The 20,462-nt window shown below is 40.6% G+C and overlaps 1 protein-coding gene across 1 annotated transcript in view; it reads right to left on the reverse strand.

Moving 5' to 3' along the window:
* Positions 1-20,462, reverse strand: part of ADGRD1 (adhesion G protein-coupled receptor D1) — a 458,528-nt gene that overhangs the window by 184,229 nt on the left and 253,837 nt on the right. The window contains 2 exon segments of the mRNA XM_021004341.2: positions 6,484-6,607; positions 15,978-16,051. Of these exon segments, the coding sequence (XP_020860000.1) occupies positions 6,484-6,607; positions 15,978-16,051 (198 nt within the window).

Below are 20,462 nucleotides of genomic sequence, written 5' to 3' on the forward strand. Positions count from 1 at the left end.
GACCTTGGGCAAGTCACTTCACCCTGTTTCCTTCAGTTTCTTCAACTGTAAAATGAGCTGGAGAGGGAAATGGCAAACCACTCCAGTATCTCTGCCAAGAAAACCCCAAACAGGGTCTTGGAGAGTTGGATAAAACTGAAACAATTGAACAACAATAGCTATTCATCCAAGCTTCTACCCAAGGCAACTCACTTTAAAAACATAATTTAATATAGGTTCTCTTCTTCCACTAAACAAACAGTCAGACAAGAGTAATTGATAACCAATTGATAATTGATAACTTCAAGGTTATTGAAAATTAATATCATTGGTAGATAAGTAGTGATGACCCCATATCCACAGTGTCTTAACTAGGCTAAGGAAACCAGACCTTTGCTTCCATAACTGGTGCACATTTGCCTAAGATTCTGGCTGGCTACTCAGTTCCAACATCTTAGTAAGTGGAGTAGGGAAAATATAATGCAGGCAAAATTGTAGCACAAGTCAGATCTTGGCACCAGGGAATGTCCTTGGAAGACGGCCTCTGAGCTCATTTCTTCCCTCAGGTCTTCACACTAACCTCCTGGGGAGCTGTCCTCATCCAAGAAATTATTGCCTCTAGGCTCAGGTACTCTGGAACAGCTCTGTGGAGGAGCACTGAGCCAGGAGGGGTAGCTCTGGGTACACAGTACACGAACCAAGTCCCTTGCCTAGGCCCCAAGGGTAAGTGATTAGACCATAGTAAATAAACAGAGCCCCAAGCAAGACATTTACTGGTTTTCCAGCACTCTGTATCAGCTGTCACAGAACCCTCCATGGGAGGGTAAACACTGGAAGGGCTTTGGCAGAAAATGTGAGTTTGCAAATGGCATGCCAGGATTGCTTAATACCCTCTGGCAGTCCAGCGTTTGGCTCGTCTAAGGCTAGGCCTCAGTATGGTTGACTTCAGCCACGGACTGTTAAGAACCACACCTTAGCAAAAGGATCACATCATCTGATAACATGGCAGTCAGAGCCTTGGTCTACCCAGAGACAGCCATGGCTATGCTATCAAGACCAAGGGGAGTCTAGCCTTCAAATGGGAAGAATTAAGATAGTGTATGTGATCATTAGGGGACATTTACATACATAAAGCCCCCAATCCTCCCTCCCTACCACCAGCACAGATTCAACTGCACACACCAATAGTTGTTGTTGTTGAATTGCATCCAACTCTTAGTGACAGCATGGACCATAGAACATCAATATTGTTCATAGCATTTTCTTGGCAAGGATTTTGGAGTGGTTCTTGCCATTTCCTTCTCCAGTAGATTAAGGAAAACAGAGGTTAAGTGATTTGCCAGGGATCACACAGCTGGTAAGTGTCTGAGGCCGAATGTGAACTCAGGTCCTCCTGCTCTATCCACTGAGCCATCTAGCTGCCCCCTCTAGTAAAAAACTCATAGCAAAGCTCTGCTCTGTTGGATCCAGAGAAGCAAGTTTTGATCTTGAGCTCTTAACGATATAACAGAGGGAGGAAATGTGGCCCAGTACAAGTTATTAGAGCTTGTATTTATAGAGCACCTTAATGTGGCAAAGCGCTGTACACATGTTGTTTCATTTGATTCACTGGCTCTGTTTTCAAAGGAGTTGAGTTCAAATTCCATTTCCAAAGTGGTAACTTAGAGCAAGTCACCAAAATCTCCCTGGACCTCAGTCTTCCCATCTGTAAAACGGAAGGGTTGAAAGAGATCACCTCTAAGGTCCCTTCTAGCCTCAGATCTATGACACTAAACCAGATGACCTCTTTGGTCCTTTCTAGACCTCAGTCTAGGATTCTATCTTACCCAGTTGAGTTAATTCCATTCACTACTAATAGAGGGACTGGGGTGCTATGGAACAAAGTATTGGAAGCAGAAGTCCTGGGTTTGAATTCTGACTTTTGTGTTACTTTACATTTACTATCTGTGTGACCTTGAACGAATAACTTTATATCTTGAGACCTCAGGGTCCTTCTGTATAAAATGGCACTAGATGGTCTTTGCAGTGCCTTTTCTCTATATAGCCATGGTGCTATCCAGATGCTGCCATGATCCCTCTGTTCTTGTTGCTTTTGTTCAGTCATGTATGACTCTTTATGACCCCGTAGACCACAGCATGCCTGGCCCTTCTATCCTCCACTATGTCTCAAAGTCTGCCCAAGTTCATGTTCATTGTTTCCATGACACTACCTATCCATCTCATCCTCTCCCGTCCCTGTCTCCTTTTGCCTTCAATCTTTCCCAACATTAAGGTCTTTTCCAATGAGTCTCATCTTCTCATTATGTGACCAGAGTATGTAAATGTCAGCATCGGTATTTGACCTTACAGTTGAATGTTGTCCAGTCATTTTTTAGTTATGTCTGACTCTTTGAGCCCCTGTTTGGGGTTTTCTTGGCAAAGATACTGGAGTGGTTTGCCATTTCTGAATTAGTTTCTTTAAGTATTGATATGATATGATCCTTCAGCCAAGGACTAAATCCACCAAAAGTTTCTGGCCCTATTCTTAGATTCAGAGTGCCAGAGTTAAAAGGAACAGTGAGGATAAGCTAACATGGTCCTTTACCTAAGTGTGGATTAATAATTATAAAATATTATCTCCCATGGTTTCCTTGTTCTACAGTGGCTAGCCAGCTAGCCAGTCAACAATCATTTATCAAGCTCTCCCTCTGTGCCAGATGGCTATAAAAGCTAATTATAGCTCAAGCCCTCTCCTGGTTAAAAAAAAAATCAACATTAATAAAGGTTGTCCTTGGCACCCTAACATCTCCCCATTCAGCTGCTCTCCAGCTGTCCTCCCAATGCCCTATGCTGCTGTCCGTCTCCTCAAAAAGTTCCCCAGGCTCCCAAATTACCTCCTTTCTTATGGGTGACTTTTCCAAGATTATCCCCCCATCCCTACCTTGGATATTCCTTCTCATCTTCAACCCATTGTGCCTCCTAAATTCTAATGGCCTGACAAGTCAAGTCATTTTATTAAGTATGTACTATTTGACAGGAGCCAGCAAGGTAGCTCAGTGGATAGAGCACCAGGCCTGGAGTCAGAAAGACTTGAGTTCAAAACCAGCCTCAGATACTAACTGTGTGACCTTGAGGAAGACACTTAACCTCTGCCTCAGTTTCCTCATCTGTAAAATGAGCTAGAGAAGGAAATGGCAAACCACTGTAGTATCTTTGCCAAGAAAACCATATGGACAATATTGTCGTATTGTGGCCCACAAGAACATAAACATTTGGACACAACTGAACCATGAGAACACAATTTCGTAAGCAAGTGAGAATATCTCCTAAATGCTAGGGATTCAAAGAAAGGCAAGAGCAGTCCTTGCCCTGCCCTCAAGGAGCTCACAGATGGCACACAAACCAAAATCTCTGCATACGTGATGTACACAGAAGAAACTGAGACTCTGAGAGAAGATGCTGGCTTTGAGAGGGACCAGGACTGGCTGCCTGAATGCAAAGATTAATGTATTAACCCGCAGGATATATTTGGCAAGATGGTATTTATGAGCATGTGGCAGTGATTTAGTGAATATTGTTATATATTTATGTAATAATAATAATAGCAGTATTTATGTAATGCTTATGGTTTGCAAAGCTGTGTTATCTCATTTTATCCTCACCACCAGCCTGGGAGGTAAGTGATCCTGTTATTATCCCCTCTTTACAGATAAGGAAACAGAGACTAAGACCAAGTGACTTGCCTAGGATCACACACCTGAACTCAGGTCTTTCCCAACTCTCAGACCTGTCCTCCAACGTAGCCCATAAGTGCCGCTCACAGCTGCTGCCTTTATCTGATTTCTGCACATGTTGTCTTTCTGTGCCATTTGTTTTTATACCGGCCTTACATTTTATTTGCTATGCATTCACTCTAGGCAACGATTACTCACTGTTGGCATTATTTGTTGGCTGAATACAAATTTATTTTACAATTACTTGAAAAAAAATGAATACCATGTTAAAATTTATTTTACATGTTAAAAGGGTATTTGGCATGGCAGTTCTTGAAAGGAAGAATAATAAATTTCTAAAAGCAATGGTTCACATTTATATTAACACATGAAGTCATTTAACCCTACTAAGCCTCAGTTTCCTCATCTATAAAACAGAGGCAATTTCTGTATCACCATCTTCATCATCATCATCATCATACAGACCTGTGATTTCTTTGTTGAGGGAAGTCCCATAGAGATAAATCCTTATTCTAATGTCAACCAACACCTGGTATGTAACCTCTAGGTTTAGAGAATTGCCTGGGACCCTGAGACTTGTCAGAATCACAATGTCACACTGCCAGTATACCTCTGAGGCAGGGTTCACCCAGGTCTTCTCAATTCCCAGGCTGACTACCCATTAGGCCATATTTCTTAGCAGCAGCAGCAACATGGCAAAATAATATAGCTAGGCAATAATGATAATAATAGTTAGCATTAGTATAGTGCTTTAAGGTTTTCAAAGCACTTTACAAATGTTTTTTACAGATGAGGAAACTGAGGCAAATAGCGGCAAAGTGACTTGCCCAGAGTCACACATGGAATAAGTGTCTGAGGCTGGATTTGAACTCAGGTCTTCTTGGCTCTAGGGCCATAGCTCTATCCACTACACCACCTGGCCTGGCCTAGTGAGTAGAATGTTAGACTCTGAGTCAGAAAGAGCATCTGACACTTATTAGTTATGGGCCCATAGGCAAGTTCCTTAACATTTATTCATTCAGGTTCACAACTCAAGTTTCATTTGTCTGTTCAAGAAGTCTCCGTCTCCCCTCCCTCTCACAGTATGCCATATTCAATCAGTTTCCAAGTCTTGTTGATTGTACCTTCGTAACATCTTGGGCATCTGTCCCTTTCTCTCTTTTCACATGGCCACCATCAAAATCCACACTCATCATCTCTCACCTCCACTACCAGCCTCTCCTCACTTCAATCCATTCTTCACATAGAAACAGAAGTCATCTTCCTTAGCCAAAGGGCTGACCATGTCACTCCCCTCTTCAAAAAGCCTTAGTGCCATTTAAAGGTCTCTAAACCTACTTCTCACCTACCTTCTTAGACTTATTTCATTGTAACTTGGCACAGGGCACTTAGGTGGTGCAGTGGATAGAGAGTATCAGGCCTGGAGTCAGGAAGACTCATCTTCAAATATGGCCTCAAACACTTGCTAGCTGTGTGACCCTGGGCAGGTCACTTAACTGTTTGCCTCAATTTCCTCATCTGTAAAATACACTGGAGAAGGAAATGGCAAACCACTCCAGTACGTTTGCTAAGAAAACCCCAAATGGGGTCACAAAGAATCAGACATGACTGAAAAACAACTTAGCATAGTAGAGCACTGAACTTGGGATCAGGAAGACCCAAGTTTGAATCCTGCCCCTGACACTTAATAGTCATATTAACCTCTGTCTGCCTCAATTTCTTTATCTGTAAAATGGGGAGATTAATAGCATTTATGTCACAAGGTTGTTTTGAAGATCAAGTTACACATATGTATATATGTACATTTATACATACATATGCGTGTATATAAAATATGTATACATATAATATGCATGTATGTGTGTGTTTACACATATGTATCTGTACATGTGTGTATAGATACATATATAACATTTTGCTAACTGTAAAAAGCTACATTAATTTTAATTATTATTATCACTCTACATCCAGCCAAATTGATCTGAATTCATTATTTCACCTCAATTTTCTACATCATTGCATGAGTTGTCTTCCATGCCAGAAACAGAATTCCTCCTCACCTCAGTTAGATGCCACCTCCTACAGGAAGCCTTCTCTGACTCCCCCTAAGATGATTTTTTATTGACTTCTCTGTGTACATGCCACATCCCCCTCCACACACACACCCCTCGACAATAACCCTGGTAGAATGTAAATCCTTCAGGACAGGGCCTCTCTCATTATTGTCTTTGTACCACCAGCACCAAACATAGTGCCTAGGTGCCAAAGAATGGCTGGTTGTGTGTCAATGGAGATATTATTAACGCCTACCTCCCCGAGGTTGTTGTGAGGTTCAGATGAGATCATATTTGTAAAAGTGCTTCGTACACACATAAATGCTAGTTGTCATTATTATGATTGTTATTTTTATTCTTATTATCATTAGCCATCTAGCCCCTGCTCATGGAGCCAAAGTATGCCTTGGAACAAACCTCAAGGTTGCCCCAAGGTTGTGACATTATGTCATTGGCCTTCATTTCTGAACATGATGCTACTGGCCAGAACCATCTATAAATCTGACTATGACTAAAAGAGTGATCTTTGACCAACAGTCCTCATTCTATACACCTGCAAAGATTAGGTGCACAGATGACCAAGCCTCCTGCTTGTCATGTCCCCTCTGTTCTGCAGGTCTTCCATTGCTCATTGCCACCTGCCTATTTAAACAACAAACCGTCCTTGTGCCCAGAGAGATACCAGGCAGGGCTTTGAAAGTTCCATCACATTAGGCTGTTCACCAAAGGGTTCTTACCTCCAAAGGTACCACTTGCATCAGAATAGCAAAGTTGGTGAGGTGATTACAGTGACAGATGGAGTAGTTGAGGTTCCCTTCTGTGAGGACACAGCCGTGGTTAGACCAGATGCCTTCTCCGGAGCTAAAGATCAAAGCAAAGCAGAAACATAATTTGGTTGGCATTTCCTAGAAGATTTGTAATCAACTAAAAAATCACAACTAGAAGCCAGATTATTTTAGAGAAATTAAGTAATGATACAGCAATATCCCCTTTGGGGCCAACCATGAAGAAAAGGGCCCTTTTGGTGACAAAATATTCATAGCATCACTCTTTGTGGCAGCCAAAAGAAAAAAAATGGAAGCAAACTGGGTGTTCCTTGATTGGGAAATGGCTGGGGAAAAAGGGGTATATAAATGTGATCGAATATCATTGCACCATAACAAATGAGAGCCAGAGTGTCAGAGCAATCATGGATAAAGAGCTGACCCTAGCAAAAAGTGAGTTCAAGTCCCACGCCTCACAAGTGCTGACTACACGACCCTAGATAAGTCATTTAACTACTCTGTGTTTCAGGCAATATCCTAAAACTGTTAAGTTATAGAATAAGAGACTATCTGCATTGGTAAAGGAAGCTTCCTCACCATGAGTTCCCTCTACCAATGAAACCAGAGTTGTGAGGAAGGAAGGAAGGAAGGAAGGAAGGAAGGAAGGAAGGAAGGAAGGAAGGAAGGAAGGAAGGAAGGAAGGAAGGAAGGAAGGAAGGAAGGAAGGAAGGAAGGAAGGAAGGAAGGAGGGAGGGAGGGAGGGGAGGGAGGGAGGGAGGGAGGGAGGAGGAAGGAAGGAAGGAAGGAAGGAAGGAAGGAAGGAGAGGGAGGAGGGAGGGAGGGAGGGAGGGAGGGAGGAAGGAAGGAAGGAAGAAAGGAAGGAAGGAAGGAAGGAAGGAAGGAAGGAAGGAAGGAAGGAAGGAAGGAAGGAGGAAGGGAGGAAGGAAGGAAGGAAGGGAGGGAGGGAGGGAGGAAGGAAGGAAGGGGAAGGAAGGAAGGAAAGGAAGGAAGGGAGGAAGGAGAGGAAGGGAGGGAGAAGGGAGGAAGGAGGAGGAAGGAAGGAAGGAAGCGAGGAAGGAAGGAAGGAAGGGAGGAAGGGAGGGAGGGAGGGAGGAAAGAGGGAAGGAAGGAAGGAAGGAAGGAAGGAAGGAAGGAAGGAAGGAAGGAAGGAAGGAAGAAGTCAATGACTTGGGTTGTTAGGGCTGTCCTCACTATCACCCTTGAAATTACTGTGTATGTATTGTGAATTTCTTTATCTACACAGATGTTGCATCCCCAAGCAGAATATACCCTGCTTCAGGGCAGGGACTGCCTTCTTCTTCTCTTTTTATTCCCAAGCACTAGCAACATCTAACACATGGATGGGAATTACATTGGTATAGAGAACACCCAATTAGGACACTTCCTCTACCCATACAGATCTGCACCAGCTCAGCAATTTAGTCTTAAAGAGCTGCCTTGGGCACTGAGAGGGTAAATGGTTTGTCCAGCATCACACAGTGTCTTTCAACTAGGGGGCACTTACTAAATTCTAATTGAAAATTCCATTGAGTAAATGTGATGAATGTGAGAAGTGAGGCAGAGGCAGCCTAACCAAGAGCATGTACATACACACACACACACACACACACATTCACACACACACACACACACACACACATACTCATACACGCAGTGACTATTGTGGAAACAATAACAACACTAAAAGATTGTCAAATGCCAATAAATTGTCATGAACAATCTGGGCATCAGATTCATGATAAAAGAAATCACCTTTCTTTTCTCAGTCTAGAGACGGGGCCTGAAGACATAGAGTGGTGCATACACTATTGGACCCAGTCTAAACTTCAATAGGTTCTGCTTAAACGTTATTTTCTTTCTGGATTACAAAAGAATTTTCGATAGGGAAAGGCATCATTAAGAGGAAGTGACTATAGTGTGAGGAAGGGAGAAGAGAAACTAACGCTTCTGAAAATAAATTAATGTGGGGATTTTTTTTTGAATAAACAGATTAGCTAAGAAAAAGGCTCTCTACAATCCCAAGGCATGGGGGAGGAGGGAGGGTGCACCTTGGAGAAATCATTGTTGCTGACTTAAAGAAATTAATTGGCTTTGGCTGTTCTTTCTGAATATTCAATTTGAATTGTAATGTCAGCTCTAGATTTCACCAGCTAGAAATCTGGTAATTCTGATGACTAACTGATAAAGACATGATCCCACACCATTTTCATTAGGGTACAATGAATGGGGCCCACTCTAGCCAGTCTTGAGGTGAGATGTCCCTGAGACAACATAACAAGAGAAGAAGCAGGTGACGGGTGCTATTGTATTCCTGGGTGAGGCTCAATAGGTCTCTGAGATCTGAGTGATGAAGTTAGAAAGGAATAATTTAGAAGCTGTTCAATGATGGGTTAGCCTAATGACTTTGAAACCCAATTACAGCAGTTTCAAAGCACAGGTTTTCATGATGAATGGTCTGATTTTGGCAGACAGACCAGGATCGGTTCAGCATATTATAACAGAGCCAGAGGAGAGCAAATCAGTCTGAGGCTGACTGCAATAATGACACCAGAAGAAGAGAACTGTCTTCCACCAAGATGGCTCCGCTCTATAGAACCCAACCCAATATGGAAAGCAAACAACAATTGACTCATGTTGAAGACCATTGTAAAATAAACAGCTTGTACCTGTTGAGTATAGCAATTCTGTGAATCAACAAACTGTCAATAATTTTAGTAATTTGTAGATCAATAATCTCTTTGATGTATTTTTTCATAAATCACTTTATATATGAAAACTGGAAATTTAAGATTATTAAATTTAAATGAGATAAATTCCAATGGTTCCTTATCGTGAGTTTTTATTGTTGTTCAGTCATGTCTGACTCTTCATGACCCTATTTAGGATTTTCTTGGCAAAGATACTGGAGTGGTCTGTCATTTCCTTCTCCAGTTTATTTTACAGAGGAGAAAACTGAGGCAAACAGGGTTAAGTGACATGCACAGGATCACCCAGCTAATATGGATCTGAGGTCAAATATGAAAGCCTCTCTCGGCATTCAAAGCCCTTCATAATTGAGCCCCTCTCCAAGCAAGACTGGAGCCGGATTCTAGGCTATGTAAACCTAAGCAAGCCTCTTAACCTTTCAGGAACACCAGATAATTCTCCAAAACTTCATAAATTGGAAAACAAGTATCCATCTTCATTAACAGATGGAGTTTCATTCCTGAGTGTTCCTCATGCCAGTGAAATGACAGGTCTAGAGCATAGAAAAAATAGATGTCATAAAGGAAAATGCTCTGGCCTTGCAATCAAAAAGCCTGGGTTCAAATCCCAGTTTTGCCACTAACTAGCTCAGTGACCTTGGGCTAATCATTGAACTCCCCTAGTCATCAGTTTCCTCCTCTTTAAAATAAGGGGGTTGGTCAAACCAGATAATATCTAAAACCAATTCCAGCTCTAAATCTTATGATACCTTTTGCAAGGTAGAAACTATGACAAATTAATTTCTTTCTGTTTATGTAACAGATGATTAAAAAATTCACTATTTTCAAATATGGTTCATAATAATGTCCACCCCTACAGTTGTGAATTGTGTTTTCTATCAACCCAAGAAGATTAGGACCCCTAAATTCAAACCAAAATAGAATTACTAACATGATTCAAGTGGCACCTTCTACAAGAGTCCTTCCCTGGTCCTTCAGCTGTCAGTGCCCTTCCAACCACACCAGCAATTATTTTTTATTTATTTTCTGCATAGAGGGTATCCCAAAAGTCTTAGTGCAGTTCTAATCTATTATTGTTTAAAATTGCACTAAGGTTTCTGAGGCATCCCCCATTTTGTACTTATTATTCTGTTTTTCTGGTGTTATTTCCCTTCGTTTAATATAACCCCCTCGAAGTCAGGGACAGTTTTGTTTTTGTCCCTGATTGCCAAGTGTGTGGCACATAGTAGATCTTAATAAATGCTTGTGGAGCAACTGAGCTGGACCAAGGTCCCGTTGGATGGAAACCCACATTGGAAGAATACTTTGCAAAGACTGCCTTCTTTGGGAATTGTTCACATAGACTATATTGGCCTACAATTCACTAGTTCCAGGAAGATATACTCTCAGACTGTTAAAGTATGCAAATAATCAAAGGATCTCCCCAGCTACCAGCAACTGGAATTTCATCATGTGATTGCCACCAAAGGGAAATGTGGTCATTATGCTTATCCTACAGATGGGCAGCATATGTTTCAGAGGCAATTGTTGTACAGAAAGGAGGCTCAGTTTGACTCTTGGTCAGTGAAAAAAACCTATGAATTCACAGAATCATAGACTTAGAGCTTAAAGGGATCTTAGAGATCATGTAGCCCAAACCCCTCATTTTACAGAAGGGGAAACTGAGTCCTAAATAAAAGTAACTCACTCAAGGTCATACAAGTTGTAAGCTGTATGAGGTAGAGGAGGGCTTTGAAAAAAGGTCTCTAATTCCAGATCAAATGCTTTCTACTATATCACATCACCTCCTGAATTCAATTAAATGATTATTAAGCAATTATTATGTGTACAATTATTATGTGTAAAACTTAAGCAATTATTATGCAATTATATACACAATATGTTAAGCAGTTATTGTGTGCATAATTGTTATTGTTAATAACAATTGTTAAGTACCTATCATGTGCACAATGGTGTTCCTAAGTGTTGGAGACGTCCATTTGTTTCATTCATGTTGGACTCTTCATCACCCCATTTGGGGTTTTCTTGGCAAAGATATTGGAGAGGTTTGCCATTTCCTTCTCCAGCTCACTTTACAGATGAAGAAACTGAGGTAAACAGGGTTAAGTGACTTGCCCAGGGTTGCACAGCTAATGATATCTAAGGCAAGATTTGAAATCAGTTGTTCGTGACTACAGGACCTACACTCTGTGCCACCACTGCCAGCTAAGTGTCAGAAATACAAAGACAAAAATCGAAAGTCTCTGTCCTCAGGGAGCTTCCAATCATTAAGGCCCATAGTGAATGGAGAGATAAGAGGATACGATGCCCTTCCAAGATCCAGGAGGCTTTTCATAGCCACCCTGTGGGATAAAGCAAGAAGTAGAGACCCGGGAGGATTACAGTAGGCATAGCTGATACAGTGTTGGACTTGAAGTCTAGAAGTCCTGAATTTAAATCCTGTCTCAGACACTATCTGTGTGACCCTGGGCAAGACACTTAACTATGTTTGCCTCAGTTTTCTCGTCTGAAGGAAATGGCAAAGCACTCTAGTATCTCTGCCAAGAAAACCCCAGATGAGTTTATGAGGAGTCAGACATGACCAATTGACTAAACAAATTATAGTAGTAAGTAATAATGTTGTATTATAGGATAACGTAATATGCAATAATATAATATTGTGGCACAGAGTAAGCACTTAATAAATGATTATTTGTTAGTTTAGTGACGTGAGTCACACAAATTTCTGGCTGGTAGTTTGGCATCTTGGAATTTGCCTGGTCTATGTTGTGGAAAGGAAAGAGGAAAGCCTTCTCCAGGGGTGGGGAACCTGCCACCTCAAGGCCACATTGGCCCTCTAGGTCCTCAAGTGCAGCCCTTGGACTCAGTCAAAAGGCCACACTCAAGGACCTAGAAGGCCATATGTAGCTTCAACCAAATAAATCATTATCCAGGAAAGAGAAATAGCTGGGAAGTCAGTCAATAAAATATTTATTAAGTGCTTACCATGTCCCAAGAACTGTGCTAAGCTTTGGGAATACAAAGAAAGGCAAAAGACAAGCTCAGCCCTAGAGGAACTCCCAATCTAATAAGGTTAGATAAGCCGGATTTGGGGTAATACCTTGGAGAGACTTTAAAGTTAGGCCTGGGATAGACTTAGACTTGATGCTATGGGCATTGGGAAACCATAGTGGGCTCTTCAAAAGCAGAGAAACAGAATACAAATTGTATTTTATAAAGCACAGGGTAGAGAGAATGTGCATGAAGAGGGCAGAAGGAGTTAGGGGAGGGAGGTTAACTCCAGCCAAGGAGGCCAGTGAGGATGCTAATATGATGGGCTGTGAGGTGATGAATGACCTACAACAGGTGATGAGGGAGGGCCGGGGGATTTTCTGGGAATGGAAAGGAAGCAATTGATGCAAAAGACAGTATGAAGAAGGACTAACTTGATGAGAAGGAGGTAATGAACACTTGACATGCCCTGGTCTTTCGTATCTTTAAAAAATATATATTTTTCCCAGCAGCCTCTTGTAGCAATTTCTCTTGTCCTATTTCTCAAGATTCTCAGAATCTCTGAGGTGGAGGGGACTCCAGAGGTCATCGAAGTAATTCAAGACCTTGAAGGACTCACAGAGGATGGGACTCAATGAGAAAATTATTGACTTCTTGACTCATGGCCGTTGGTGACAAAGGATCCACCCTCTCATCTCTGCCTCCTAGAATCCCTGGCTTCTTTCTACTCTCCTCCCCTTGCACTGGTCCCTGTCCCTGCAGCTGCTGGTGTCCTGTCCTCCCCTCTGAGATTGGTTGCTGTAGTTGTAGTTGTAACTGTTGTTGTCCTTAAGTCACATCTGACTCTTCATGACCCCATTTGGGGTTTTCTTGGCAGAGATACTGGAGTGGTCTGCCATTTTCTTCTGCAGCTCATTTTACAGATGTGGAAACTGAGGCAAACAGGGTGAAGTGACTTGCCCAGGATCACACAGCTCATAAGATTATAAGATCTGATGCCAGATTTGAACTCAGATCTTCCTGACTCTAGGCCTGGTGTTCTAGCTATACCCCCTAGCCATCCCCAAGATTACCTTCTGAATGTGTTTTATAGTGTCCCAAAGTTTTTAGTGCACTTTTAAGCTTTAATAACTTCTGAAGTGTAGGCACTACAAACTTACCAAAAACAACATTTGAAGGGTTGATGACTGAAAATTTTAAAATATGTTTCTTATTAAAATTCAAGATAATCACCATCTTTTGCTATACTTCATTGCTCCAGTCAATTTTTGAACTTTGTAAGAGCTTTCATCAGCGGCTGCTCAGTGACTGAAAAACTGCATATGTAATCCCAGCTTTAAGATCATCCCCAAAATGAGGCTTTTGATGCAGACATGACAGGTTTGATGTGACTCTCAACAAGAAAAAAAAGACTAATGAAGATAAATCAGATATCCAAGGGGCAAACATGAGGACCTCCTCTAGTGAATAACCAATCAGAGAAAGTGTCATCCAAAAAATTAAACTAAAATTAAAATTTTATAATTCAAAATTTACAAAATTAAATAAATGTCAAAAATGGAAACAATTAAGCTTTTAAATGGCATTTGTTTTAAATTTGTAGCATTTAGATGCCTGAATTTATTAAAGCTTAAAACTAAATTAAGACTTTAGTGACATCCTATATACATCTACATATAACATATGTTGCCTTCCCTTTCCCTCCTCCCCATTAGAATGTAAGCTCTTTGGGAGCACAGATTATTCTTGGAGATTTTTTTGTTTGCTTATTTGTTTTGGGGGATTTTTTTTGCTTTTTTCCCAGGTGCTTAGAACAGTGTCTAGATTATAGTAAACAATTTAAAATGCTGACTGATTCAATCATTGTTCAGGAAATAACCTGAATGAAAGTTTAATTAGCACCTTCTGCAGAAGCTCCCATCCTAGGATGCACGTTACAGTTAGTCAATAAGCATTTATTTTTTTAACATAAATTTCTTTATTTTTAGTTTTCAATATTCACTTCCACAAGTTTTTGAGTTCCAAATTTCTCACCCCTCCCCCCACCCCAAGATGGCATGCATTCTGAATACCCCTTCCCCTGGTCTGCCTTCTCTTCTATCTCTCCCCCTCCCTTCTCTTATCCCCTTCCCCTTCTATTTTCCTGTAGGCAGGATAGACTTCTGTACCCCATTTCCTGCATTTCTTATTTCCCAGTTGCATGTGAAAACATTTTTTTTAAAACATGTGTTTTTAAAACTTTGAGTTCCAAATTTTCTCCCTTCCTTCCTCCCTCCCCACCCACCCTCATTGAAAAGGCAAGCAACTCAATATAGCTTGTACATGTGCAATTATGCAAAACACTTCCTTAGTAGACATGTTGTGAAAAACTAACTCTATTTCCCTTAATCCTATCCTGCCCTCCCATTTATTCTATTCTTTCTTTTGACCCTGTCCCTCCTCAGAAGTATTTGCTTCTGATTACCCTCTTTCCCAATCTGCCCTCCTCTCTATCACCCCCTGCTCTCTTGTCCCCTTCTCCCCCTATTTTCCTGTAGGGTAAGACAGATTTCCATACCCAATTGAATGTGTATGTTATTCTCTCCTTAAGCCAAATCCTATGAGAATAAGATTCCTTCATTCCCTCTCACCTTCCCCTGTTTCCCCTCCACTGTGAGAGACTTTTCTTTTCTGTTTTTTTTTTGTGAGATAATTTACCCCATTCTACCTCTCCCTTTCTTCTCCGAGTATCATCCTCTCTCATCCCTTAATTTTATTCTACAGATATGACCCCTTAATCTTCAACTCACCCTGTGCCCTCTATCTATCTATCTATATATGTACATACAATTTTTTTCCTTCAACTACCCTAATACTGACAAAGTTCTCATGAGTTACAAATATCATCTTTCCATGCAGGAATGTAAACAGTTCAATCTTAATAAGTCTCTTATGAGTTCTCTTTCCTGTTTACCTCTTCGTGTTCCACTAGGAATCCTGTATTTGAAAGTCAAATTTTCTGTTTAGCTCTGGTCTTTTCATCAGGAATGCTTGAAAGTCCTCTATTTCACTGAATGACCATTTTTTCCCCTAAAGGATTATACTCAGTTTTGCTGGGTAGTCAATAAGCATTTATTAAGCAACTTCTATGTGCTAGGCACTGTGCTAAGTGCTGAGGATATAAAGAAAAGTAAAAAATAGCCCCTACCTTCTAGGAGCTTATAATCTACTGGGGAGATGGGGAGACCACATGCAAACTACTTCGTAAAAACAAGATTTAGACAGGATAAATTGGAGATAATCAATATTACCCTCAATTTTATCTCTAGTCACCTAAAAGATTTCTCTCTCTTCCTTTTTCTTATACTCCATACACCCACACATGTACACACACACACACACACACACACACACACACACACATCATCATCATCATCATCATCATCATTACCTCCTTCTCCTCCTTCTTCATCTTCATCCATTAGAGGCAGCTAAGTGGCACAGTACATATAGTTCTGGCCAAGACTCAGGAAAGAAGACATGAGTTCAAATCCAACCTCATACACTTCCTAGCTGTGTAACTCTAGGCAAATCAATTACTTCTGCCTGCCTCAGTTTTTTCACCTATAAAATGAGGATAATAATAACATCCACCTCCCAGGATTGTTGTGAGGCCCAAATGAGTAATATTTGTAAAGCGCTCAACACGTAGTAAGTGCTATATAAATGTTAGCTATTACTATTATTAATTTCAAATTACTGACAACATACCTGAAGTCCAAAAATGCACAGTAAAGGAAAATCTGGTTGCTTTTATTTGTTACATCACTGTATTGCTCCTGACTCTGAAAGAAAAGAAAATAAGATGTATTACTGAAGCAATCTGAAAAACAAGTAAATTGCTCAAGTGTATACACAAGAATACAACCACAAAATTATAGAATACAAAGCTCAGCATTAGGAGAGATCGACCCATCAAATGTGACAAGTATCTATGAAGCATTAAAATAGTTTCTACCCTGAAGGAGATTACAATCTACTGGGATCGAGGAGTGATGGAATATAACTTCTAAAGTGGGAGATATATGTGTGGTCATTGGAGAAGGGACTGAGCCCTAACACCTAAGGACACAAGGAAAAACTTCCTCTTGAGTGTAGCACATAAGTCAATAAACATTTATTAAGCACTCGGTATGTCCAAAGTACAGTGCTAAGTGCTAGGGATGCAAAAAGAAACAAGACACCCCAGGCTCTCAAGGAACTCACAATCTAAAAGTTTGAGATTGAGACTCAAAGTCTATCCTATTCTGATACCATAAAGCGATCAGGTCTTAAATATATGGCCAACTGTTGCCTCAGTTAAGCAGCAGCACAAAGATATAATGAGCACAATTCCTGGGGCCTCCCATTATCTGCATAGATAAGTAAGTAGAGGTGGCCAACAGGGAGCCAGAGATGGGTTCTGTCAGATCTGAGGAGCTCCCAAGCTTGGGGCAATCAATCAATAAACATTTATTAAACACCTATTATGTGCCAGGTGAGGGTGAAAGAGGAGAGTGTAAAGGCTTGAAGCTTAACATTAAAAAAAAAAAAGACTATGATCTTGGCAACTGGTCCCATTACTTCCTGGCAAACAGTGGGAGAAGAAATGGAAGCAGTGTCAGATTTTATATTCTTGGGCTCAAAGATCACCACAGATGCCGACTGCAGCCACGAAATTAAATGACATTTGCTCCTTGGAAGGAAAGCTATGGCAAATCTGGACAGCATACTAAAAAGCAGAGTCATCACCTGGCCAACAAAAGTCTGGGTAGGCAAAGCTATGGTGTTTCTAGTAGTAACGTATGACTGTGAAATTTAGGCTACAAGGAAAGCTGAGCACTGAGTTGTAGCACTGAAGAAAACATTTGAGAGTCCCTTGGACAGCAAAGAGATCAAATCAGTCAATACTTGAAAAAAATATTTCAGACTCCTCATTGTAAGGACAAAAACTGAAGCTGGAGCTTACATACTTTAGCCAATAAGAAGACAGGACTCCTTGGAAAAGACCCCGATGCTGGGAGAGACTGAAGGCAAAAGAAGGGACCAGCAGCAGGTGAGATGGATAGATAGCATCATGGAAGCAATGAATATGAGTTTGGAACAGACTTCAGGAGATAGTGCAGGATAGAAGGGCCTGGTGTGCTGTGGTCCACAGAGTTATGAAGAGTAGGATGTGACTGAACCAATGAAAAACAAATATGTGCCAGGCACTGTGCTAAACTGGAGGATATAAAAAGGTTCAAAAGACAATCCCTGCCTTCAAGGAGTTTACAGTCTAATGGGATAGACAACATGCAAACAAATATAGACAAAGCAAACTATAGACAAAGTAAATGGGAAATAATTGAGAAAAGAAAGGATTAGAATTAAAAAGAGGTTGGAGGAGGCTTCCCATAGAAGGTGGGATTTTAGATAGAACTTAAAGGAAACCAAGGAAGTCAGTGGATAGAGTTGAGGAGGTAGAGAATTCCAGGCATGGGGGACAGCCAGTAAAAATGCTTAGACTTAAGAGATGAAGTATTGTGTTCATGAAATAGTTAGGAGGTCAGTGTCACTGGACTGAAGAGTACGTGTTGGGGAGTGAAATATAAGAAGACTAGAAAGGTAGAAGGGGTCTAGATCATGAAGGGCTTTGAAAGACAAACCAGGATTTTGCATTTGCCTGGAGGCAATAGGGAGCCACCAGAGTTTATTGAATGGGGATGGGAGGTAGTTTGTATGATTGCTCCAGTGCTGTAGGAAAATTACTTTAGTGGCTGAATGGAGGGTGGATTGAGGAGGGAGTAACCTACCAGCAAGCTACTGCAATAACCCAAGCACGAAGTGATGATGCTGGTCAGAGTAGAGAAGGGAGTGTATTGTAGAAATGTTGCAAAGGTAAAATCAATAGGTCACAGAAATAGATTTGATGTGGGGGGGCAGAATGGTTCTACAATAATAGGAAACATTAGTTCAGTTTTGGGCATGCTGAGTTTAAGAAATCTATTGGACATCCAGTTCCAACTCCTATGTGCTCCTTATAGAGGCCCTTCTTCCCCTAATTATACCCAGGTGAAGACTAATGCCTGCTCCCTGGATCAACCACCTGTGGGAATATTCCTTAATCTGCTGTTGACAATTTTGTCATTATTTAAGTCAAATACCAGACTATCGCATGTGTGAGCTGATACTCGAAGGAAGCTAGGAGTTCAGTGAGGCAATAGTAAAGAAGTAGATTCCAGGCATGGAGACAGGAGATGGAATGTCAAGTTTGGGGAACAGCCAATAGGCTGATCCAGAAAGTAGGCAGATAAAAGGAAGTAACATGCAATAAACCTGGAAGGGGGAGCTTGAACCAAACTGGAATGGGATTAAAATGTCAAGCCAAGTCTATTCCTTCATCAGTTTTCTGAGACCCAGATGGTTCATGACATTTCATCAGAGGTTGAGAAATAGGGAGCTACTTGAAGGTTTTTAAATAGGAGTGAGGAAAATGGATTAAGGGAATAGAATAGGAGTTAGGGAAAATAGAAAGCTAGGAGTCTAGTAAGGAGGCTTCTGCAGTATATTACAAGGAAGACATAATGAGACCCTGAATGAGTGGTTGTGGGAATGGAGAGAGGGAATTAGGTGCAAGAGATATCATGGACATAATACTGAGATTTGCCTATTAACTGAACGCAGTAGTGAAGGGCAGAGAAGATTTGAGGATGACTCAAGATTTTTGAACTCAGAAGACTAAAAGAATAGTTGCGCCTCCACAAAAAGTTTGTAGAAGACTTGGGAAGTTTGGAGAATGGGTGAATCAGGGGTGGTGGGAGGAATAATATGCTACATTTGGGACATGTTGAATTTGAGATGTCTATGGGGCAACCAGTTGGAGATATCCAATAGGCAGCCGGTGATACAGAACTAGGGCTTAGTGAGAGACACTAGAAGTCTCTCCTAGGAGGTGAGGAGTATCTCTTTTTGACTGTTTTCATAAGATCAGTAAAAAAAAATTGTTATGTTTATGTGTGTATATATATGTATATATACATATACACATGTATGTATATATGTATATGTACATATATACATGTATGTATGGGTGTGTAACTGCTATAAAACATTGCTATGCCTTGTCTTGTCACCAGCAAGAGAACACAAAGACTAGACTACTTTTTAATGATGATGTTACCATTTTTTCATTCAAGACTATATTAAGGTCATAGTCAACAGCAAGCCTGCTGAGCCAGTAAGATCTCAACTTCTTCATCAGACTATACAATATCCACCCAAAAATGTTTTAGGGGATATTTCACTTCCAATGAGCTTGAAAGTCTCACCTCCATCAATAGGAATGCTGAACCCCAATTAAATATATTGCCATAGCAAGAAATAAAATTGTTCCAAAATTAAAGAAATTCTTAAATGGAGACGGAATACCACAACCCAGCATTACATTATGCCATTTAACAAAAGCTTAATAAATTTATCCCAGAGATGGAGATAAATATGCTTCACTAACCTAGGGGCTCACTGGAATTAACCCCATTGAAAACTTACAGTTGATAGCCTATGCTTGACTTGGGAAAAATTAATTGTCCATCAAAGGTATGTTTGTTATCTAATGTATTCTAACTTTTTGATGACAAATTGAAGTAAATGTATCAAATCTTGTAAACTCAATGCCAAATCATGTAAACCAAGAGATTAAGAAAACAGGGGATATGTTGCCTATTAAAAGTTCTTTAAAGATGGAAAAAGTTGTAGATTTTAGTAGATGAGTCAATTAAACAAATTATTTTACATTCTTCCAATTCATGCACACACTAATGCATTGCCTCCTGATATAATCCATTCCACTTTGGGATTTGATTTTATTATTAGGAAGTTTTACATTATATGGTATCAAACTCTTCCTTTCTGTAATTTCCATCCAAAAGTGGTAGTTCTTATCTCTATGGATAAATAAAACAATTGTAATTCCTCTTTACATGCTGCCTCTTCAAATAGTTGAAGATTGTCACTCCGCCTCCCCCAACAAATCTTCTCTTCTCCAGGCTAAATATCCCCACTTTTTGTTTTTCTGGACACATTATCCCCACTTTTTGTTTTTCTGGACACATTCTAAAATATCCACGTCCTTCCTTAACTGTAGCACCCATCATCAATTGGGGAAATGGCTAGACAAGTTATGGTACATGAATGTGATAGAATAATATTATGTTGTAAGAAACGATGAAGGGGACA

The sequence above is a fragment of the Phascolarctos cinereus genome, unplaced genomic scaffold (assembly GCF_003287225.1).
Source record: "Phascolarctos cinereus isolate Bilbo 61053 unplaced genomic scaffold, phaCin_HiC Scaffold_4;HRSCAF=312, whole genome shotgun sequence".
Lineage (NCBI taxonomy): Eukaryota > Metazoa > Chordata > Mammalia > Diprotodontia > Phascolarctidae > Phascolarctos > Phascolarctos cinereus.